This window comes from Excalfactoria chinensis, chromosome 3, assembly GCF_039878825.1.
Source record: "Excalfactoria chinensis isolate bCotChi1 chromosome 3, bCotChi1.hap2, whole genome shotgun sequence".
Classification (NCBI taxonomy): Eukaryota; Metazoa; Chordata; class Aves; order Galliformes; family Phasianidae; genus Excalfactoria; species Excalfactoria chinensis.
Window position 1 is genome coordinate 21,360,160 of NC_092827.1, and position 19,598 is coordinate 21,379,757.

The following is a 19,598-nucleotide window of genomic DNA, read 5'->3' on the forward strand; positions in this document are numbered from 1 at the left end:
CCAAGATGAGTAGACATTTCTTCACGCGTTCTTTGAATGAATGAATGAATTAAAATTCTGTCTGATTTTGAAGCTTAGTAACCAAGATAAGCTTTGGGATGCAGCTTTCTAATGTGCATTTACTGCTACACGTGCAGGAGAATGATGCTGTTTTGCCACTAGGTGGCATCCCAGAGTTGAGAGTTTCCATTTGTGCCTAATAATATTTACATTTATTTTCCTTTATAGCTTCTTAAGAAGTTGGGAACGTTCCAGGAAAAACACAAAATGCACGAAGCTGTAGGTTTAGCCCACTGGGCATTCAGCTCCTTAAGATCCTGCCAGTCAGGTGCCCATGATGAAACAGTGGAATAGGAAACAGGAAAGCTTGCTCTTTAACGGGCTTCTAAGTGTCTGAATCTGAGTGGAATTTTAAGGCCCAAGTTTGCTTCCCAGACATGAGGAGAACAGCTTCCAAATGAGATCCAAGGCAGTCAGCGTGCTAAATGGGAACATCCTGATATGATGAAAAATGGTATGCTGTAGAGAAAAGCAATTTCAGCACAGCCACTAGAAGAGCATATACTTCCAAAGCAGTGATCGTTGTCTCCATCCCTCATATGCTCTGTGTCTGTTCAGAGCCCCAGTTTCCTAGCTGGGGACCCTGACTCCTTAGCTCAGTCAGACAAGCTTCTGGGAGAGGGGTTGGACACTGCCCTGAAGTGTGTGTAACAAACCTATGTGCTGTAGAACAGCTTTAACAAGGAAAGCAGTCATGCACAGGCCAGAATGTTGGACTAAATGATCTTAGAGGTCTTCAGTAAACTTAATGATTTTATATGAACGGAACAGGAGAGAGCTGAGCCCATGCACTGCATGCAGGAGTGTGTTTACCCCCAGTGCAGATCTCCCCCAGACTTTCATAGTGCACCACCTGCTGTGTTCAGAAGCAAAAGGCACCAATCCTTCCTCATGTTTTTAAAGATGATGCTGTGGGCTGCCTCACTGCCAGAGGAATGCAGGAAGCATTATGCAGGAAGCATCTATTCCTGTAGAGGAAAAGGCACAAATCTCTGCATATTTGATAAACACATATGAAAGTAACAATCAGGTACAGTTTCCCTGTGGTGGGTTTTAGGTTATTTTCTTGTCTGACCTATGGTAGTGGCTATGGCAGCTTCTAGAGCAGCACTGTTGGAGATCAAACTGTACACAGAGCTTAATCTCTTTAGTACTGTGCTGTGATGTGCAGGCTGAATGCTCAGTCCTGGGCTACCTGCTGTCTGCACCAGTGCCTGCAGCGCTGCCTCTGCACCTCTGGGGACTGCAGACCTGTGCTTGGTAAGTAATGTACAGGAGGGTCTGACTGCACCAGGAGATACTTAGTGAAAACTGTATTAAAGCTGAATATAAATGTTCTTTTCCCAGCAAATCCAAATCGTTCCTTGTACGAGTTAGTATACGGATGGGTATCACTGGTCTGATTGCTCCTCAAATGCTTTTCCATTGCTTCTCAGCAGTAGGTAAGGTAGCATTAATTCACAGCTCCTGCCAGTGGATCCTTCTAGCCTCAATGTAGTATTTTTTTAGGTGGGGGATACCCAAGGCGAAGACATCTGCTGCTATGAAACCTTTCAGAAGGCCTCTGAAATTCAGGGTACTTCCCAACATTTCTGCACTTCATTTTCAATAAAAGTCAGTGTAAAGGTCTTTCATCTGTTGTGGATGATGTGATGTCTGCCTGGAATGACAAATACGAATATAGTGGGTTGGTTTGGTACTGCCTGGAAATTTAATTACAGGGGGAGAAAATATTGAGTATCCTTAAACTTACCTTGAGTACACACATCAGTAATTGACAGTGTCTAGACAGATGGTGATCTGGAAAGTAAAGTCTGGGGAAAATAAATGTACAGATATTAAAGTCAGCTGTACTTCCCAATGGCATTAAAGGGGAAAGAGCTGGTGGGGGGGTGAGGGGGAAGATGGTGGTGACTGCTTTTGTAGCAGTTGCCAGCAGTTTCATGTGGAACCTGCTCCCTCTCTAAGGAGCGTGTCTTCTTAAATAGTTCACATAAAAAAACAAGGTCTGTAGAACCTGAAAAGCTACAGCAAAAAGCAATCTGATGATAAGATGAATATTTGTCTGGGTATGTGCAAAGCCCCCAAATCAAGTTTTTCTTCTTTCCAGGGACTTAGAAAGGTGTTTGTGAGACCCAAATGGTATGGTGTTACAGATATGTTCAGAGGACACCTGGCTGGTGACCATCGTTGTGGCTGTGCCCAAGCCACCCACTTTGCAGACAGAGATGATCTTGGCCTTCAGGAAGATGTGTGTGAGCTCACCTTTCTCTTGTTATCCTCCAGTGCTCGGCCTAAGATGGAACAGGAGTTGGAATGGCTATAGACATCATGGGAGTGGTGAGACTACTTTGTTGGAAAAAAGACGGCGTTACATAGTTTATCTGGATAATCACAGCCATTGTGCTGCATTCACTCTTCAGTGAACTGGTAAGACATGATGTGCTTGGATTCCCAGCCCTATGAATGCAGGTTGATATCTGACCATCTCCCTGTTAGTCTGACAGTTCCCATTAATAACTCCTGATCTTGCTGACCAACTTCAAAATGAATTTGACCAGTTCTCATGCAATTGCCCACAGATGGTGTTCAAAAATATCTATTTAGAAAAACATGAAGCATATTGCTGCTGAATGAGGTTTTCTTCTCTTACTGGAACAGGGCATCGGAGAGATGAACCAATTAGAAACACTGAAGTGGTCCCTTGGTACCCGAGAGGAACTTTTTTGGGAAAGCATTAGTTTTACAGGAAAGAGCTATAAAATGGAAATAAAACCAGAACACACTTTGTTTGACCTCAAGGGAACGCCTCTGCCTCCAGAGTCCCTGTTCTGCTCAAGGCAATGGCTGAGGGGCTGGTGTTCTCCTTGACATCATGCTTTTCCTGTCACTGCTGTGACTTGTGCAAAGGAAATCTCTAGTTTGGCAAACATGTTTTCAATACGTCAGTATTTACAGTATCCACAGAAGTTTGTTTAGTTGCAGCTGTGTGTATGGCAGCTGTTCCTCACTGCTGTCAGTACCCGTGTGTAGCCAAAGCATTCACCATCTCCTTTGGAAGTACCAAGGAGATGAGTGCTCACTAGCCCTGTGGTTCTGGCCTTTGCCTGACAGTTCCATCAAGCAAAGAGGACATTGCTTGTACTGTGGTTTGTATTATTTATGACTGTCTTTAGAAGAGCAAATAGTGCAGTGCTTGATGACAGAAGACTTAAGTCATCATCACTGATGGTATGGTTGCCAAAGAGCTGCAGTTCAGTTCTTGGCTTGACTGGTTTTGAGAAATGAAGAACGCTCTAACCAGAGACAAGCCCTCACAGCCAGTTTTGGCTTTTCATTTACTAACTCAGAACAGAAGGAATGAACACAGTGTGAAAAACTGGTCAAAGGCCTTCCTGATTTGCCCTGTTTTCTGTCTGTGCCTCAGGAACTGCTTGCCATGCAGGAGGTCATCCCGAAGCTCGTGGAACTTGAGCACCCGATGAAGAGATGGCAGCTGCATGACGTAAGAATTACATCGGATAGTAAATGTTCCTAAAATCACAGAATGGCTGAAGTTGGAAGGGGTCTCTTGAGATTATCTGGTCCAACTTGTACTTAAGGGGCACCTAGAACAGTGGGCCCACATGGCCTTTGAATATTGCCTTTTTGACCATGTGGATGCATTGATGTCTCACGTTCAACTTGATGGTCACCAGGACCCATGAGAGCATACTACCAGGACTCAGACTTGTCATCCTGCGCTGAAGGCAATGTTTCCTTGCATCTGAAGGTGAGCAGTGTTAAAATTTACTCTGTGGAAGACAAAACCCCCTGGAGCCTGGGGACTGCAGCAGTTCTGGGAGAAGGAGGCACCATGTTCGATCAGGACGTTGCACAAGAGCTAGCTTCAAACTGTTTAGGGTATTTGGATGTGCAACATTAATATCCTACTCATGCTCTGCTTTGATTGCTGATTGCTTCTATTTATAATCGGATATCATCAGAGTTCCTTCGCTGCTTCCTCTCGAATAGACTGCACCTCCTTCTCATCCTCCTCCACCTCTCCTGCCCCCCTGCTGAGACCCACCATGGAGCCACTTCTACAGTTTGCTAGCGATAAAGTAAAAGATTATGTGGTTCCATTCTAACTCCTTGGTTATAACTATCTTAAAAGCCTCAAATGATAACATCAGGGAGAAGTAGAGCAAAATTTCCATGCGTATCGGATGCACAGGGCAGTGCACCTCACAGAGGCCAAGAAGAAAGAAAATCTTTGATAAAATTACTTGGATTGTATCCCCCAAAATGTATTCCACGATCGGTTGAAAATCAGAGAGAAAGCTTTTAGGAGTGTATTTCAGAAAGCAGCCCGTTATCTTGCGCATAGTATAGCCTCAGTCTGCCAACAGAAAGAGGAGGTTTTCTATCAGTGGTTAAACATGAAAATGTCTGATTGCATTCTTACTGCAACTTTTCTTTTTTCACTTGGAAGTTAGAGAAGGCTGAAAGAAAATGTGTGGGTCAAATTCCTCTTTGGCACTCCCAGATCCTTGTGAGTGTGATTGATACAGAAGCATTTCCCTTTCTTACAATGATATTCTCAAGATAGCAACATTAAAAATTGGAGGTGTCCACTTGCTGCTTTATATCTTTATCTGATTATAGGCCTATATTTCATCTTTAAATTCTGCCTGATTAAAAAACCCCACAAACAAACAAACAAAAAAACCCAGCACCAACCCAAAACCAAAGACAAGCAACAAAAAACCCAAAAGGCTAGCAATAATATATCTCTGTGAGACATTGCTTGGTGGTGTGTATCGTTCCGAGTAACTTTTCTACCATGTCTCTGATGAGCTGTCATAGATCAAAGTATCTGCTTGGAAGCAGTCCCGGTGCTTACTTCTAAAGAATATTGAAGGCAGGGCTTCCAGAGCTGGGTCCTTGGGAAAGCGGTGAGTGTAGTCCATCCATGCAATGTAGTGATATTCACATTAGCCGGTACAACTGTCTGTGTTCATGATATTTTCTTCAAATTGCAGAGTAAAATGTACCTAGTGCTGTCTTTCACCTCTTGATTTCTGCCACTGCTCACAGCTGGGCACATTCACAGAATCACAGAATTTTTCAGGTTGGAAAAGACCTAGAAGATCATCTAGTCCAACCATTACCAATACTTCCCAGCTAAACCATATTCCTCAACGCAACATCCAAATGTTTCTTGAACACTCCCATGGTCGGTGACTCTACCACCTCCCTGGGCAGTGCATTCCAGTGCCTGACTACCCTTTCTGAGAAGAAATACTTCCTAATGTCCAGCCTGAACCTCCCCTGTCGCAGCTTGAAACCATTCCCTCTAGTTCTATCACTGTCTACACGAGAGAAGAGGCCGACCCCCAGCTCACTGCAACCTCCCTTCAGGAAGTTATAGAGAGCTATAAGGTCTCCCCTGAGCCTCCTCTTCTCCAGGCTGAACAATCCCAGCTCCCTCAGCCGCTCCTCATAAGGCCTGTGCTCCAGACCCCTCACCAGCTTCGTAGCCCTCCTCTGAACACGTTCCAGGGCCTCAATGTCTTTCTTGCAGTGAGGGGCCCAAAACTGAACACAGTACTCAAGGTGCGGCTGCACCAATGCTGAGTACAAATACAGTACCTTACAAATGCTTAAGAGAGGGTCACAGCGAAGAGGTACAGACATTTCTTTTCATGCATGCTAAATATATTGCTAAAAGTTCTTCTTGTGAAGGCCACACGTGGGACATGTGTCTTCATATTCTGAACCAAAGGGTGATAAATGTGGCACAACACTGATTCAATGTGTGATTCTACCAAAAAGGAGGGAGCTGCAACAACACGGAAAGGTCAAACTGACCTTGACTGCATGCAAGCCTGGAAGGCCTCTCTGTGCTTACTTAACCTGAAGAAAATCAAATGGCCATCCTGTGTCTCATTTCCCTCCTTTTCAAAGGGCATTTTATCCCTGAGCCTAAAACACATTTAACCTGGAAAATCAGCAGGATACACCAGTGGGGCCAGCTGTCTGCCCAAAGTGGGCATGATCCCATAGCCTGGATGCACGAGATCATGAGCAGGAGCCGCACAGTGTAAGGAATTTGGGGGAAAGGCGAGACATACATCAGGCAGGGTCAGTGCTGGTGTGGCCGGTTGGGCAGCCACAGAGGAATTTCAGCTATGGGACATACAGCCCCAAGGGATCTGTCTGCCCTTCCTGCATCTCACCTCTCAGAGCACCCATACTGATGGCTCTCATCAGTTTCTCTTCTGCTGTCTTAGAGGTGGAGGATGTTCATAACCTTGACATTTCTTCTTTGAAATATTGATCCAAAGGAGCATAAAATACACACAGAATTGGGGATTGACATGAGATTGGCAGAGTTTGTTGAACTGACCCTTGTGTACTACAGAAGGCTGTCCACTTGGGAGCCACATTTAGATTTTTTTCCACATAAAAAAATTACTACACAGCCGTTGTTTGACAAACATTCTATAAATATAATTTGTTCCAGTCTTGTAAATGTCTTTAAACTCCACCCTTCACAAATGAGAGCAGTTTTCCTATAACCGATGTATTCCCAAATGATAAAGAAAAAAAAGATGGAATCTAAAAAGTTGAAAACAAACGGGAAAAAAAATAAAAATAAAAATAAAAAAACAAAAAAACCCAAATCATTGAATGGTTCATGTTGGAAGGGACCTTTAAGATAGTCTAGTTCCAGCCCCCTCTGCTCTCAGCAGGGACACCTCCCATAGACCAGGTTGCTCACAGCCCCATCCAGCCTGGCCTTGAAAGCTTCCAGGGAGGGGGAATTCATGACCTATCTGTGCAATCAATTCCAGTGTATCACCACCACCACAATGAAGAGTTTCTTCCTAATATCTAGTTTAAATCTACTCTCTTCCAGTATAAAGCCATTTCCCCTCATCCTGTCGATACATGTCCTTACATAAAGTCCCTCCCCAACCTTCCTGTAGATCTCCTAACAGGTTCTGGAAGGCCACTGTAAGTTCTCATGAGAAGACCAAACCTGTTTTGACACACACCAGATATTCCATGGTCTGAGGTACTCTGCAGTTTTTATTGCCAATAGTTTTGTAATACTGTCCTCCCAGACTCATCTCAATAAAAAGTTCATTTTGCCTGGGCATGGCTTGCTTCACAGGCAGGGCTGGTCAGGACTGCCAGCACTGTGTCAGACTCCAGGGGCTGGCAGCACATGGAGTCACAGAAGCTGGGGGAACCAGCCATAGACATGGCTCTGGCTTTGGCATCCCTCACCTCTTCCTTGCAGAGATGGCAGTAGGGGCATGTACTGGGGCTTTCCTCTGCATGGTGTTGGATTGTGGCCCCTGAGACATGGTCCAGAGAGTAAAGACATTGAGAAAATCAGATTGAATTATGGTAGGTAGGTAGGTAGGTAGGTAGGTAGGTAGGAAGGAAGGAAGGTAGGAAGGTAGGAAGGAAGGTAGGAAGGTAGGAAGGTAGGAAGGAAGGTAGGAAGGAAGGAAGGAAGGAAGGAAGGAAGGAAGGAAGGAAGGAAGGAAGGAAGGAAGGAAGGAAGGAAGGAAGGAAGGAAGGAAGGAAGGAAGGAAGGAAGGAAGGAAGGAAGGAAGGAAGGAAGGAAGGAAGGAAGGAAGGAAGGAAGGTAGGTAAAGAAGTCTTTGCCAAAAAATCTCAAAGCTGGCCACTAAATTCAGGCAAGGAATTTCATTTTTGTCACCCTACTTTTTAAAACAAATTAGGTAAATGATATCTCCTGCTGAAATATGGCTTGCAGAAAGTGATTGAAACACAGGGTGAAATGTGTGAAACTAGGTCAGGTGGAAGGGTTATAGGGCTGGTGCTGTGAAATTCTGCCAAGCTGCCTGGTAGCGACTAGGATAGTTTGTAAGAAGAGATGATGACTGTTAGATTAACAAAGTAGTGAGGGAAAAGAAAAAAAGCAGAGAGAGCTCTGCAGGTATAAAAGCTCTTTCTTATGTCTAGAAGCAAAGATGCTGCCCGCTGCCAGACGTTCATATAGAGAGAAAACATTAACCTGATCACCGTAATGGGTACAGGTTACAAAACAAGTTGTTGCAGTAGCTGGGGTTCGTGCAGCGCCTTCCTTCTTCCATGTCACCATGACTCTCCTTGAAGAGCACTGGGAGCTGCTGGTGGTGCTGGTGTGAGCCCCGCAGGCCAGGCCCATGCTGAGGCAGAGGGTAGGATGGAGGAGGGAGGCTGCAGGCCAGAGGGGCTTTTCCCTCACAGGATTCCTCCCCAAGAGGGCCAGCACTGGGCCTGAGGGGATGGTGGCCTCCCTTTGTAACCGGCAGCACACCAGGGATGTGCAGGGGGCTGCTCCAGGCCCGTGTGCTCGAGCCACCGTGAGCAGGGTGCACCTGGCCTTCCACATGTTCCCCGGCTGCCCCTGGATATGGTGTCTGTTCCATGCAGTGTCCTGGTGTCTGCTGCAGGGAGCTTGTGCTTAAACATCCCCTGAAACTGGCAGGTAGCATACATGGGTCCGGCTGGGATAGGAGCAAAGGCAAAACCTTCTGGGTGGGTACCTCACCTGTCAAAGACTTGGGAAAGCAAGGTGAGATTTAGTGCAACGCGGTCCAGACTAGCAACATGAACCAAAAAGCAACGTGTGCATACAAAAAGGCAAGACATGAATCTGCAGGGAATAAAGCAAGCACAGCAGGAGCACCTCCTTTTAGAGCAGAGCCAGGGGCTTTGGGGACAAGCCTATCAGGGGCTCTGAGCTTTGTGCTTGGCTCACTGGTTTTCAGTTGAATTCTGTTTTAAACCAAAAGAATCACTAGATCCCACGAAACCATTGAAATACATTTGACTCCACAGAATTTATTTCTATGGAGTTTGGAAAAAATACAAAATATTCTCTTTTTAAATGGTTCTTTTGAAATATTCTTAACTGACTATTTTTTATTATCTTTAAATTCTATTTGGCCATAAACTCCTCTTGTTGGAGAAGGGAGCAGCACACTGAAATTATTCTTCTGAGTCATTTTTTTTTTCCCCTGGATATTTTGCAATTTCTTTAAATACCTTAATTATTGGATTATAATTTTACACGACTTAATTCCTGTCAGAATACTCATTCTGTGCTATCATTTCTGATTAGTACTTGCAGGTCTCTGCTCTTTATATTACTGTCTTTGCGTCCATTTAATTATAGTGATTTTCTGACTTGTTAACTGCCAGGGTAGGAAAGCTCCTTTCAACTGCTCTCTCCTTACCAAGAGAAGAAATTCCAGTGATCTAATTTAGGACCGGCACATCTTCAGCTAAAAGTCAGGTGATGCCATAGAGAAAACATCCTACATATCACTTGCTCTATTTTGGGCCCATATATTTTTCTATGGCTATCCTTCCTCATTTCTTGTCACAACACTACAGGCAAATCTATGGAGACTTCTCTCAGGTTCAGCAATACCAACTGCATGTGAAAACCAGTTCCTGAAACTGCTGTGTTACAAATGGTGTAATTTAAGGAGTCCTTCCACATCTGATCCAGTTATCTTTTTTTTTTTCTCTTGATGAAGGAGCATGAGCACTGCCCTTAACATGGTGCTGGGAAGGGTATGACACCTCCAGCACTTCAAAAGACAAACTGCATGTGAAGATGAGTGGTGTACAGGTGAGTGCAACACAGCCTTTGCAAGGTAAGCCACTAAATGCAGCCGAGCTGCTCTACCTTCTGACTCCATCAGGCACACAGGGGTCTGCAGGATCTCTGTAGCTTTCATGAGAGCTTCCCCTTCCAGCTGCTTGGGCAGATCTGCCCCATTAATGACAATTTTGTTTTATTCAGATACCACACTCAATATTTAACAGAGGTATAATGTAGGTAATACTACACAGTATTTATGGTATTCAAAAGTTAAATAGTATATTCTGTACGCACACACATACACAAATATTCCTCATGAGCTCAGTTATTATCAAAAAGATGTTCCAGTTTTTGTGCTCATTTGATAAATTTTCTCATATTAAAAGTTAAATCCACTTAAGACCTTCTAATATTCTCCTGCAGCATCAATGCAGAATTGACCAAATGCCCAACTACTTTATTCCCAGATTTGTTTATAAGTCATTTAATTTCTGGAGCTGCACTTAACATTTGTAGGAAAACTTTCTAAAGGTAACTTGTGCATTTATGAAGAAGGAAAAGGTTACATATATACCAATAAATACAATGGCCAAGGACTATTTGAAAGCATGAGTTATATGGACAAAAAACCATGCCAAGAATGAAGTGATGCCTTCCAGCCCTGCCTCCAGCCCAAAGAGGCTCTGACTGGGGAATGCCAGCAATGGACTCAGTGCTGTGCTGAGCAAGGTGCTCAGGGCAGCCCTGCTCCTTTTGTACCTGACCATGGGGAAATGAAATGTAGAGACACAAAACCCACTCCCACCCAAAGACAAGGTCTCTTGTACCAGGGATCCCTTGCCCTGCAATTTTGTTTGTTGATAATAAAAGTTACCTTGACCTCTTGGAGTCCTATTAGCATTGGAGAAGGTGGAGAAAAAGCTGTGTGTGCCTTTTGAATGGATCTCCTTGCTTCTGCTTCTAGCTTTGTTTCTGGACGTGGATGGTCATGAGCCCCTTTGGACTTGAGAAAGGAATTGCAATATTTAGAAACAGTCTTGTTATTAATCTTAAGGGAGTAGGATCTTTTTGCACAGGCCAAAACCACGGCCTGGTTTAATGGTGTGTAGACTTATTTAATTTGAACTCAAGTAACAAGCAGATCACTGATGAAGTCTGATAGGGCAGAAATTCCCTTAAGTCATAAAGTAGTACAACACACTGATACGCAGAAGAGACTCTCCACACTGGAGACCCAATTAAAGCCACAAGGTCAGCTAGCTGTATTGTCCCTGCAGCTGTTAATCATTCTACTTAGATGTGTTTAGCAGGACATTAATTTCTATTAGCTCCCATAGAGAATTAATATTATTTAACCTACATGTAAATGAAAGAGAACTATGAAGACTCTGAAGACTAGAGGGCAATGCAATGTTTATGGTACTAAACTAGGACTACAGCTTTCAAAAGTAGTTCCAATTATTTAAACACTGGATGCATTGTTTTCCAGGTATAGGCTGAGTATAATGCATAGATGGTGTCTTCCATACATGTATCCCTTGGGATAGCGTCATGTCTACATAAAGGGTCCCTGGCAAGGCTGATAATAAAGTGGCATTTCTGATTCTTTGATAATTATTTGTTTCCTTTATATGAGAAAAATACTTCAAAAACAACAGGTTCTTGTGGGAGCCTAAACAAAAAAAGTGTTCTGAAACTATAGAAGCATAGAGTAATTTAAACTGGGAAGGACCACTGGGGGTCTGGCTCACCCTCCTGCTCCAGCAGGGATGCGCTCAGTTAGATCAGGTAGCTTGGGAACTTGCACACTCATTATGAAAGGTTTTGACCTTACAACTGCATTGTTGACATATACCATGACCCTTATTTGTTGGAACGAGAAAATCTCCTCAATCAATACTTCAATAATAATAATAAATAAATAAAAAATCTTTAACATTAACCTGCATAATGTAATAAAGGTAATTTTATACCAACCTGAAAAAATATGAACTGTCCTTCATGCCTCCAGAAGTTGGTGACTGGGTAACCCCCATGGCCTCGGCAGGAAAGGAGCCGCAGGGGCCCATTGCAGTTTGGACAGCACTTCCCTGGAGAAAAGACAGGGGGAAGTAATCCCTGTGTAACTCCAGGCAGGTGAATCCCATCCGGTACAATGGTTCACTTGGGGATGGACTGCCACTTCTAGTTCAGGGCTTAGGAACTGCACTGAGAATAAACTATGCAAATAATAATAATAATAATTTCAAGCATAAGCAAATAAATGGTTACATTTATTCTGTTTCATTATTAAATATAACTAGCAAAAGCTATTTCCACCTTTAGTATGGTCAACTAGGAACTTTCACCTTCAAAGGTCTTAATGTTTTCTTTCAGTTCTTGAAAGTACCTGGAATGTCAGGTATGTTCTTGTTGGATTTTTCTATGGGACATCATTCTGACCTCAACAAGTGCTCGAGCAAAACCTTTCTTTAGCTAAATGTTCAGTAGCTCTATTGAGGAATACAAAAGAGCTTAGAATACCTAAATGAAGGATGTATGTCCAGCTCATTTTCTCTGTACCATCCTTTCTCTGGCAACATGGCCATGAGGCCTATTTGCCAACCATTGTAGTTAATGAGTACTGTCTTTCCTGCAAGACTTCTCCAAGTTACTCTTACTAGTTGGAAAGAGCCCATAAGGATTATTGAGTCCAAAAGGAAACAAGCAAATAAACAACACCTCTAATATTAAGAAATGTAAAGCGCAGTATTCTAAGAGTTGCATTTGAATACAAGAATGGCTGGTAATCCAAAGAGTATCCTCTAAATTGATTTGGCTGACATGGTGTTCACTTATTAGCTGCCACATAACAAGCAGCCATCCCCATACTCACGCTGTTGTTTCTGCCTAGCTTTGTCACATATGGCTGGCCTCAGGTAGATCTTCCTGCCATCCAAGGTAGAACAGTCGTTGCCGCAGACCACAACACCAAGGCAGGACTTCTTTAAGATACGAGAGTTGTGGTTGTTGGTGTTTCTCATTGCCCAGCTACTGTGATGCCTCTGAGCGTTTTTATCCTCTGAGCTGTAAATATGTTTTACGTAGGAATCTGGCCATTCCTGAAACCAGTCCGTCTGTCTCACATCCTGAAAAGGAGACAACAAAAGAGACATGGGGAGGGCTCATGTAGGAGCCCAGCTTGGCCTTCTGCTGGGTTTTCCTGAGTCTGTGTCACTCCGGCACAGCAGCAGCAATGCTGCTTGGCAGCTCAGCTGCCAGAGAACATGGAACAAGGAAGGCAGAAAAAATGAAGCTCCTCACTAGCCCCTGAGATCCAGGTCAGCAGGCTTGGCCTGTGGGTTCTGCCACGTGGAGATCTGCTCCAGGGCATGAAGATGGGGTACCTGACAGGAAACAACACATGCTGTTCTGCTTTGCCCTTCAGGTCATGAAAGCAGCATTACACAGGCTTGGTTTATCTCCGTTCACTATTAAAAGGGCAAATACTGAACCAAGCTGAGGCTATTTGCACATCTGCAGCTCTTTCATTCTGGATTTTTGGCCTAAAAGTGCCATGGAAGTCTTCCACAGTGATTTTTTTGAAGTCCAAAACCAAAAGACAGGTTTAATTTTCAACACTGGGGAATGAGCAGAAAAAACAAAAACAAACAAACCCAAGGACAAGACTGTAAGGAACAGTAAAAGAACAAAACACCTCTGTGGGAATTAAAATAAGACAAAGAGCTAATTACATAACTCCTTTATTGCTACAGTCAACATAGTAAACTGTAGTGAGCTGTAAAACATGAAACATACCCTCTGATGGTTTGGGAGGGTAAAGATTGATCATAACAAAGGCATAAGAACTGAACAGGACTTTGCTTAAAACTGCTGTTCCCAGCCACTGAGAGCCATTACAGCACTAAGGATATGAGCTGTGAAGATAAAAGCTGCTGAGCTCCCTCATTGGAGAGCACAGAGGGAGCTATGGGGGAAGCCTTCAGGCTGAATGCAGGTGAAGGTGACCTTGAGAAGGAGGTGGCCTGGGACATGGAGACTTTGGGCAAGCAGCAGTGACATAGCAGGGAAGAGACTGGGATCAGGTAAGAAGGCTGGGTTGGAAGGTGATGGACAGAGCTAGATGGCAAAGGAGGCTGGCAGGAGGAATCTGGCACATGCATACTGAGGTAAGAGACAGGAAGATGATTTTGGGGTGTGGGGTGCCATGGGTTTTCCATGGAGGACGCAGATAAGATTTTTAGATAAGGGGACCAGAAAAGGGTGGAAGGAGGGAAAAACCATTTTACTGGACATTCTCTACCTCTTCAAGCAAGACAGTGTCCTATTGCTCAGGATGACAAAGAACATAAACGCAGTGAGACATAGATGAAAAAGGGTTTTGAAGTGGAGAAGAGTAATCAGAATTGGGTAAATTTCTAAGATGCAGACACATACCTGGGGAAGTTTGATGTCATTGATATCCCAACTTGCCATTTCAGCATGTTGGGACGCAGAGTCCTCCTGCTTCATAGCAACATCGTCTGCAGCCTTCAGCATTTTTGAGATCCTTCCTGAACTTTGCAAGAAATCTCTACTGGCTGCTTTTGAAGTTGTCAGCACTCTCAAGCAGTTTACAACCAGGAAGCTGTTTCCCGAAGCAAAATGATAGAGAGGCTGCTCATTAAAGATAAAAATCAGTGTTCTTCTGCCAGAAAAACTTGTTCCATTAAAAGTTTTGCAAGCCAGCAGCGCAGTAGAAAGTATAGCTTAGAGATAGACCATGATGTTACAAAGGCATGGTGAACAGCAAGCAAATCATGCTTTTATCTGTGTTGTTTTACTAGGTTTTCTCTCCCACCCAATCATGTAACTGCTGACAGTCTCCTTGTACATGAGATCCCACTCCCAGAGAGACACTCTGGCTCTCAGTATTTTCAGAGCCAAACTAATCAGCTTCACTGGGCTCTTTGAGTCACTGCTTATTCATTAGGTGTTTTACATACAACATCTGACAAGGGTGAGAAGCAAGAGTGCACTGCAGCATCACTCCAACTGAGAGGACTCTCAACCATTTCAGAAACTGTTGGCCTCTGAGAGCTTATCAACTGCACAAGGGAAGTGTGGAGAAGGAGGCTGGGCTACCTGCATGTTCAGCGCCATTGCATGCAGGGCTTTGAGCTGAAGCTGATTCAGAGAGGGCAGCACAGGATCAAATGAGATGTTAGTAGAAGAGGGGGGTATTGCTGTCTCAGAATACAAATGGCTGTAAGAAACATCAGGTCCTCGCCTATTTCCATACCACACTACTGCAGAGATGGAGTTAGAGTCAGGACAAACAAAATATAAGCTGCACTGGAAAACCAGGATGAGTGTATTAAATAAACAACTCTTGACTACCGTGTGCTCCAAAACATGAAATGTTACCTAATCCAAAATGGCAGTCTCATTGCTTTTAAAAGAACTTTTCAAAATGAGATGCCTTAGAAATTGACTTCTGATTTCCACCTTATTAGAACAGAATAACTCTTCTTTTTACATTATATTGATAAAGATAAAGCCATAATTAAATATTATCTTAAAGTTGAATGAAAGACAATGTTGGCTTCATGATATTAAGCCAAAAATCCCAAACTGACAATGAGTCATACGTATCGAGCTACTGCTGGCAAAGGCTGAAGGAGTAGCACAAGTGCAAGTAGTAATTACAGGATGATGCAACATATGACTTTTTTCATTACTGTTTGTGCAGCTTAAATTATTACGGAGATGTCTCAGCTTGATAAAATATGAGTTCTGAATTAGTCGTCTTCTTGGTTTTTCTCCTTCCCTTCCCCCTTTGTGTTTAGAAGGGTAATGCATACAGTACTTATTTCACAGAGGTCTACATTAACTCGTGGAAGTGAGTGAGGGATCTATATAGGCAGTTCTACAAATGCAAAGCATCAGGCAGAAAGCAGCCAGGCTGTTAGAGTGCAGAAAGCTTGATCAGAAGGACTACACACAGCACTGTGATACTGCCAGTTGTAGAACAGCATTACTTACAGCATTTCCTTACTATACTCCAGAAAGGGCTCAAGGCATGCAAAATCCACAAAAGCTGGACAAATAAGCAACATCCCTATAAGCCCTATAAATCCTGAAATCCAGAAGGGTGCAGAGGAAGCAGAGGCTGCTTCTTGTCATAACTGCCCAAGAACCCAGAGGGCACAGAATAAAAATTGACAGCTTCTAAAGGGAAGCAAGGAAATGTTTGTCATTTGCTGTATAATGAATATCAGTCGGTCTGGTGACAGCTATTTCCTCTCCCTTTCCCACTTTGGATCCTTGTGTTATAAGCACTGCTGGTATTGCTGCAGTACGTCATGAAGATCGAACAGATAAGACTGGAAAAAAAAGATAGGAAAGCAGTAACAGACAACAAAAGATCTGCTCTTTATTACTTCTACCTCCGTAACATCTGAAATATGGTAGCATTTAGAAAGAGATATCCCATTTTTTTACAGCTTATGATCATTCTTCACTAACAAGGATTAAGATTTTTTTGTGTTCTCCTTGGAAGCACTTGGTATTGGCCACTGTAAGGAGCAGATTTATGTATTTATAAAAGAGATTACGTGCACTACCAAATGTCATAGTATCCAACAGCCTGAATTAATTGTAATTCAATGTAAGCTGCAAGTTCTCCTTTGAAAGGGTGGTCTTTCAAACCACAACCACAGATGAATTGCATGAGTTCTTCAGCCGTCATCTGTGAAAACAGATCTTGGTCTGGAGCTGTGAGCAGTTTTTTGCAGCCTCATGGAGCAGTGCCCAGCAAGCAGCCACCCCCATGTGGGCTGCTGCTGTCTGTTGCTTGGTGCCAAATGCTGATGGAAGGTGAGAGCTGGAGTGCTTGGATGGAGGCTGCTGCAGGGCAGTCACCAGGCCTGGCTTCTTGCTTGCACTGTTCTGCTGCCACACAGAGAAGTGTTTCTGTCACTGCCACCATTAAAGTTCCCCTCTCTGGAGCCATCTGTCAACAATGACAACCTTTCCTTGATCTTAGGTGCAGACAGCAGTCCATTCCATATCTGAGTTACCTGTCCTGACAGTGGTACGTCTCACTCTCTTCAAAGCCTACATTTGTGTCCTACCTTCAGCCTTGACACTGAAAGGTTCTCCTTGCTGCACTTGTAGGATCTGTTCTAGCCAGATGATCCCTACCAACCCAAGACATCCCGTGTACCTTGCAGCCAATGCAGGTGTTGGCCCTCATTGCCCTCTTGTCCTCCCTTGATCCTCCTTTCATCGCTGCTGAGTGCAGTGAAAGGAGCTGACAGCACAGTACTAAAATGCTACAGATACTCCTTGTGGAATAGTTCTTTAAATTGACAGGAAAATTAGTTTGACTTTGTTTTTCTTCCAGCAATGTTCAGTAGACTTTAAAATACCAAATTTATCCGCAGATACATCATTCTCATTTGATCAACTGTGGCAGCGGGATGCAGCAATTTGATTAAATTCCCAGACATGGAGCATAAACTTTCTACAGGTAGACAGAAAACAGTCATGGCCCATGCAAAATGTGCTGGGGATGCTTCTTATTTCGTGGAGATGAGTTTCATCCCAGGTGGACCCAACATGTTGCTGCCTCTGTTCTTGAATGAATTAGTACTTAAAGAATGTCATGAATAATGTAAGAAGAATATTTGGAGACTGAGCTCTTCTTAGGGATCTCTTCGGGGTGTTTGAGTCTAGATGCTTCGCTTCATGTCCTGGTAATTCTTTATTAAAGCTTCGAGCCCTAGTGCTTTGACAGTGAAGGCCAGCTTTCTTATTAGCTTTATTGATCACCTTAATCTGTTCCTCTTATCACATTAGAAAGTCTGAAAAGCAGGCAATGTGCCTGGACATCTGATTTACTTCAGAAGGGAAAGCTATTTCACAGATGCACAAAAAATACGGTAGTATATCTGCATTAATATTGGGATACTTTAGGGAATCGGTTCTGAATCTTTTATTGTTCTGCTTGTGTAGCTTGATAGTTCTATAAATTAGTTTTACTAATTTTCCTCTTGTTCTTTATGATCACAAATTCCCCTATTCTCATTGACATAAGCTGTTTCTGCAAACTACCCAAAGCTGTAGTAGAAATGTTTTCTGGGGGTCTTACACCTATACATTGTATAGGTGCAAGACATTATATATTGTGGAGACATTTTCATGTAATCAAAAAAGTGGATTTGTTGTCTGGATATTGTGATTACTTTGCTAATCTTCTCAGCATAGTGCCTTCGTACATATCATGTCTTGAATTTACATTCAGTTTCTCCTCTTGTGTTTGCATCTGGTGCAAACACATTTAATTCCTTTGTTCTTCACAGAGTGAATGTTACTTGCAAGCAAATCATCTTATGGATTGATGCTTACATATTGAACGTGGTCCTATTTCCTTCCTCTCAATTTCATATTTTTCCTTTTTCTTGATATGAAGAGCATATGATTACTAAATGAGTTGTCTTTCATGCAGTAACACTACAATTTAATGGAACGTACAGCAATAATAGCTGAGTGGCAAAGTCCTAGGCTGCAGAAAAGAGAGCAAACCCAAATACAGCAGTCATAGATGCAGAAACAAGGGGGGGAAAAAAGACAACTGCTTACCTTTGGAAGGCCTCAGACAGGCAGGGATATCCAGCAAGAAAACTTTGCCTCCACTGCCAGCTCTAAAATGAAGTTAGGGAAGAGGTGGATCCTGGCTCCACCCTTCTTGGTCACTCAGTTGCATTGCATGCACCTGAGCTCCCCTGGGCTGGCCCTGCCTTCTCACCAGGTGCTCAATCACTGGTTTGGGTCATGACTTAGCATTTCTGCTACACGTGTCCACGTACGTCAGGAGAGAAATCTGGTATGTCAGAATGATTAAATTCTCTTCCCTGTTCCTTGTAGGAGCTGAGTCATTTCTAATATCATCTCTGACAGCTCTTCCTTTACTTCTCCGGTGTCAGATGGAGTATCATCCCTGATGAACCCAGCCTCACCTACAGATAATTACAAAATAAATTCCTATTAGTTACTCACACCCAAACTTCGCATCAGCCGCTGTTGCCGATATGATCATCCAGTATGTACACACTGTTCCAGTTTCTACAGACTACATCTTGGTATGGATTCATGTTTTTGTGCAGAAATTCTAAACCTTTGACTAATTTGCTTTGTTGTTTATTCAAAAATGAGTGGAACCTTTCCACAGCCTGAGCAACTGGAGTAACACCTTGTGGGAGAAATAGTTTCCTTTTAGTTGATTGCTTCGCTACAGGACTTAGCTTGTGTTGCCCCTGAGACAGCAGAGCTTCTCTTTCGGTTTAGCTCATTTCAGTATGTAAGAGATTGGTGGGAATTAGAACACTGATAAAAGATCAGGTCTTTTTCAGCTTTGGAAATGCCAGATTACACTTGGCTATCTATTTGACCCACATCCTATCCCTGTAGCTCTTGGGAGATGGGCTTCTTAGCTGCGAGCTCAAGTTCAGCAGTATGATGAAGCCTTTGGAGAAGCTCCCTCTTTCATCCCTTGAAATCCCTCAGCTCCCTCCATGTGCCTCATGGCTTCATCTAATCCATCTGAAGCTGTTCCAATATATTTTATTCAAGCATTTTCCCCTTGGCCTTCATGACAGCCCCAGCAAAGCTCAGTGAAGGCAGGAAGACTAGTAGTCCTGAATACCTGATAAACTCTTCACTTTTGACCCTCCCTATTTAGACTCAACTAACTCAGTTCTATTTGCAGAATAAAGATTATGTTGTGAAGCCCTCAAGCAACCTGAATAAATTTCACTGAAATCTGGGTATATCTCTATAAAATATAGTTGGTTGGGTACTGGAAGTTGTACAAGGTGCTCTGCCATTGTTGGTTAGCTGTGCTGGATGTAGTGGTATCTTGCACCACACTGTGACA

The 19,598-nt window shown here is 43.2% G+C and overlaps 2 protein-coding genes across 2 annotated transcripts in view; both read right to left on the reverse strand.

The window, feature by feature from the left end:
- LOC140249535 (glutathione S-transferase 3) overlaps positions 1–19,598 on the reverse strand; it is a 147,067-nt gene that overhangs the window by 47,005 nt on the left and 80,464 nt on the right. The window lies entirely within an intron of this gene.
- On the reverse strand, positions 8,055–18,323 carry GCM1 (glial cells missing transcription factor 1). The gene is made up of 6 exons (XM_072333147.1): positions 18,305–18,323; positions 14,117–14,306; positions 12,555–12,807; positions 11,657–11,769; positions 10,554–10,682; positions 8,055–8,627 (listed from the first exon to the last, which is right to left on the reverse strand). The coding sequence occupies exons 2-6, from the start codon at positions 14,216–14,218 to the stop codon at positions 8,103–8,105; spliced, it is 1,122 nt and encodes a 373-aa protein (XP_072189248.1). The 5' UTR covers positions 14,219–14,306; positions 18,305–18,323; the 3' UTR covers positions 8,055–8,102.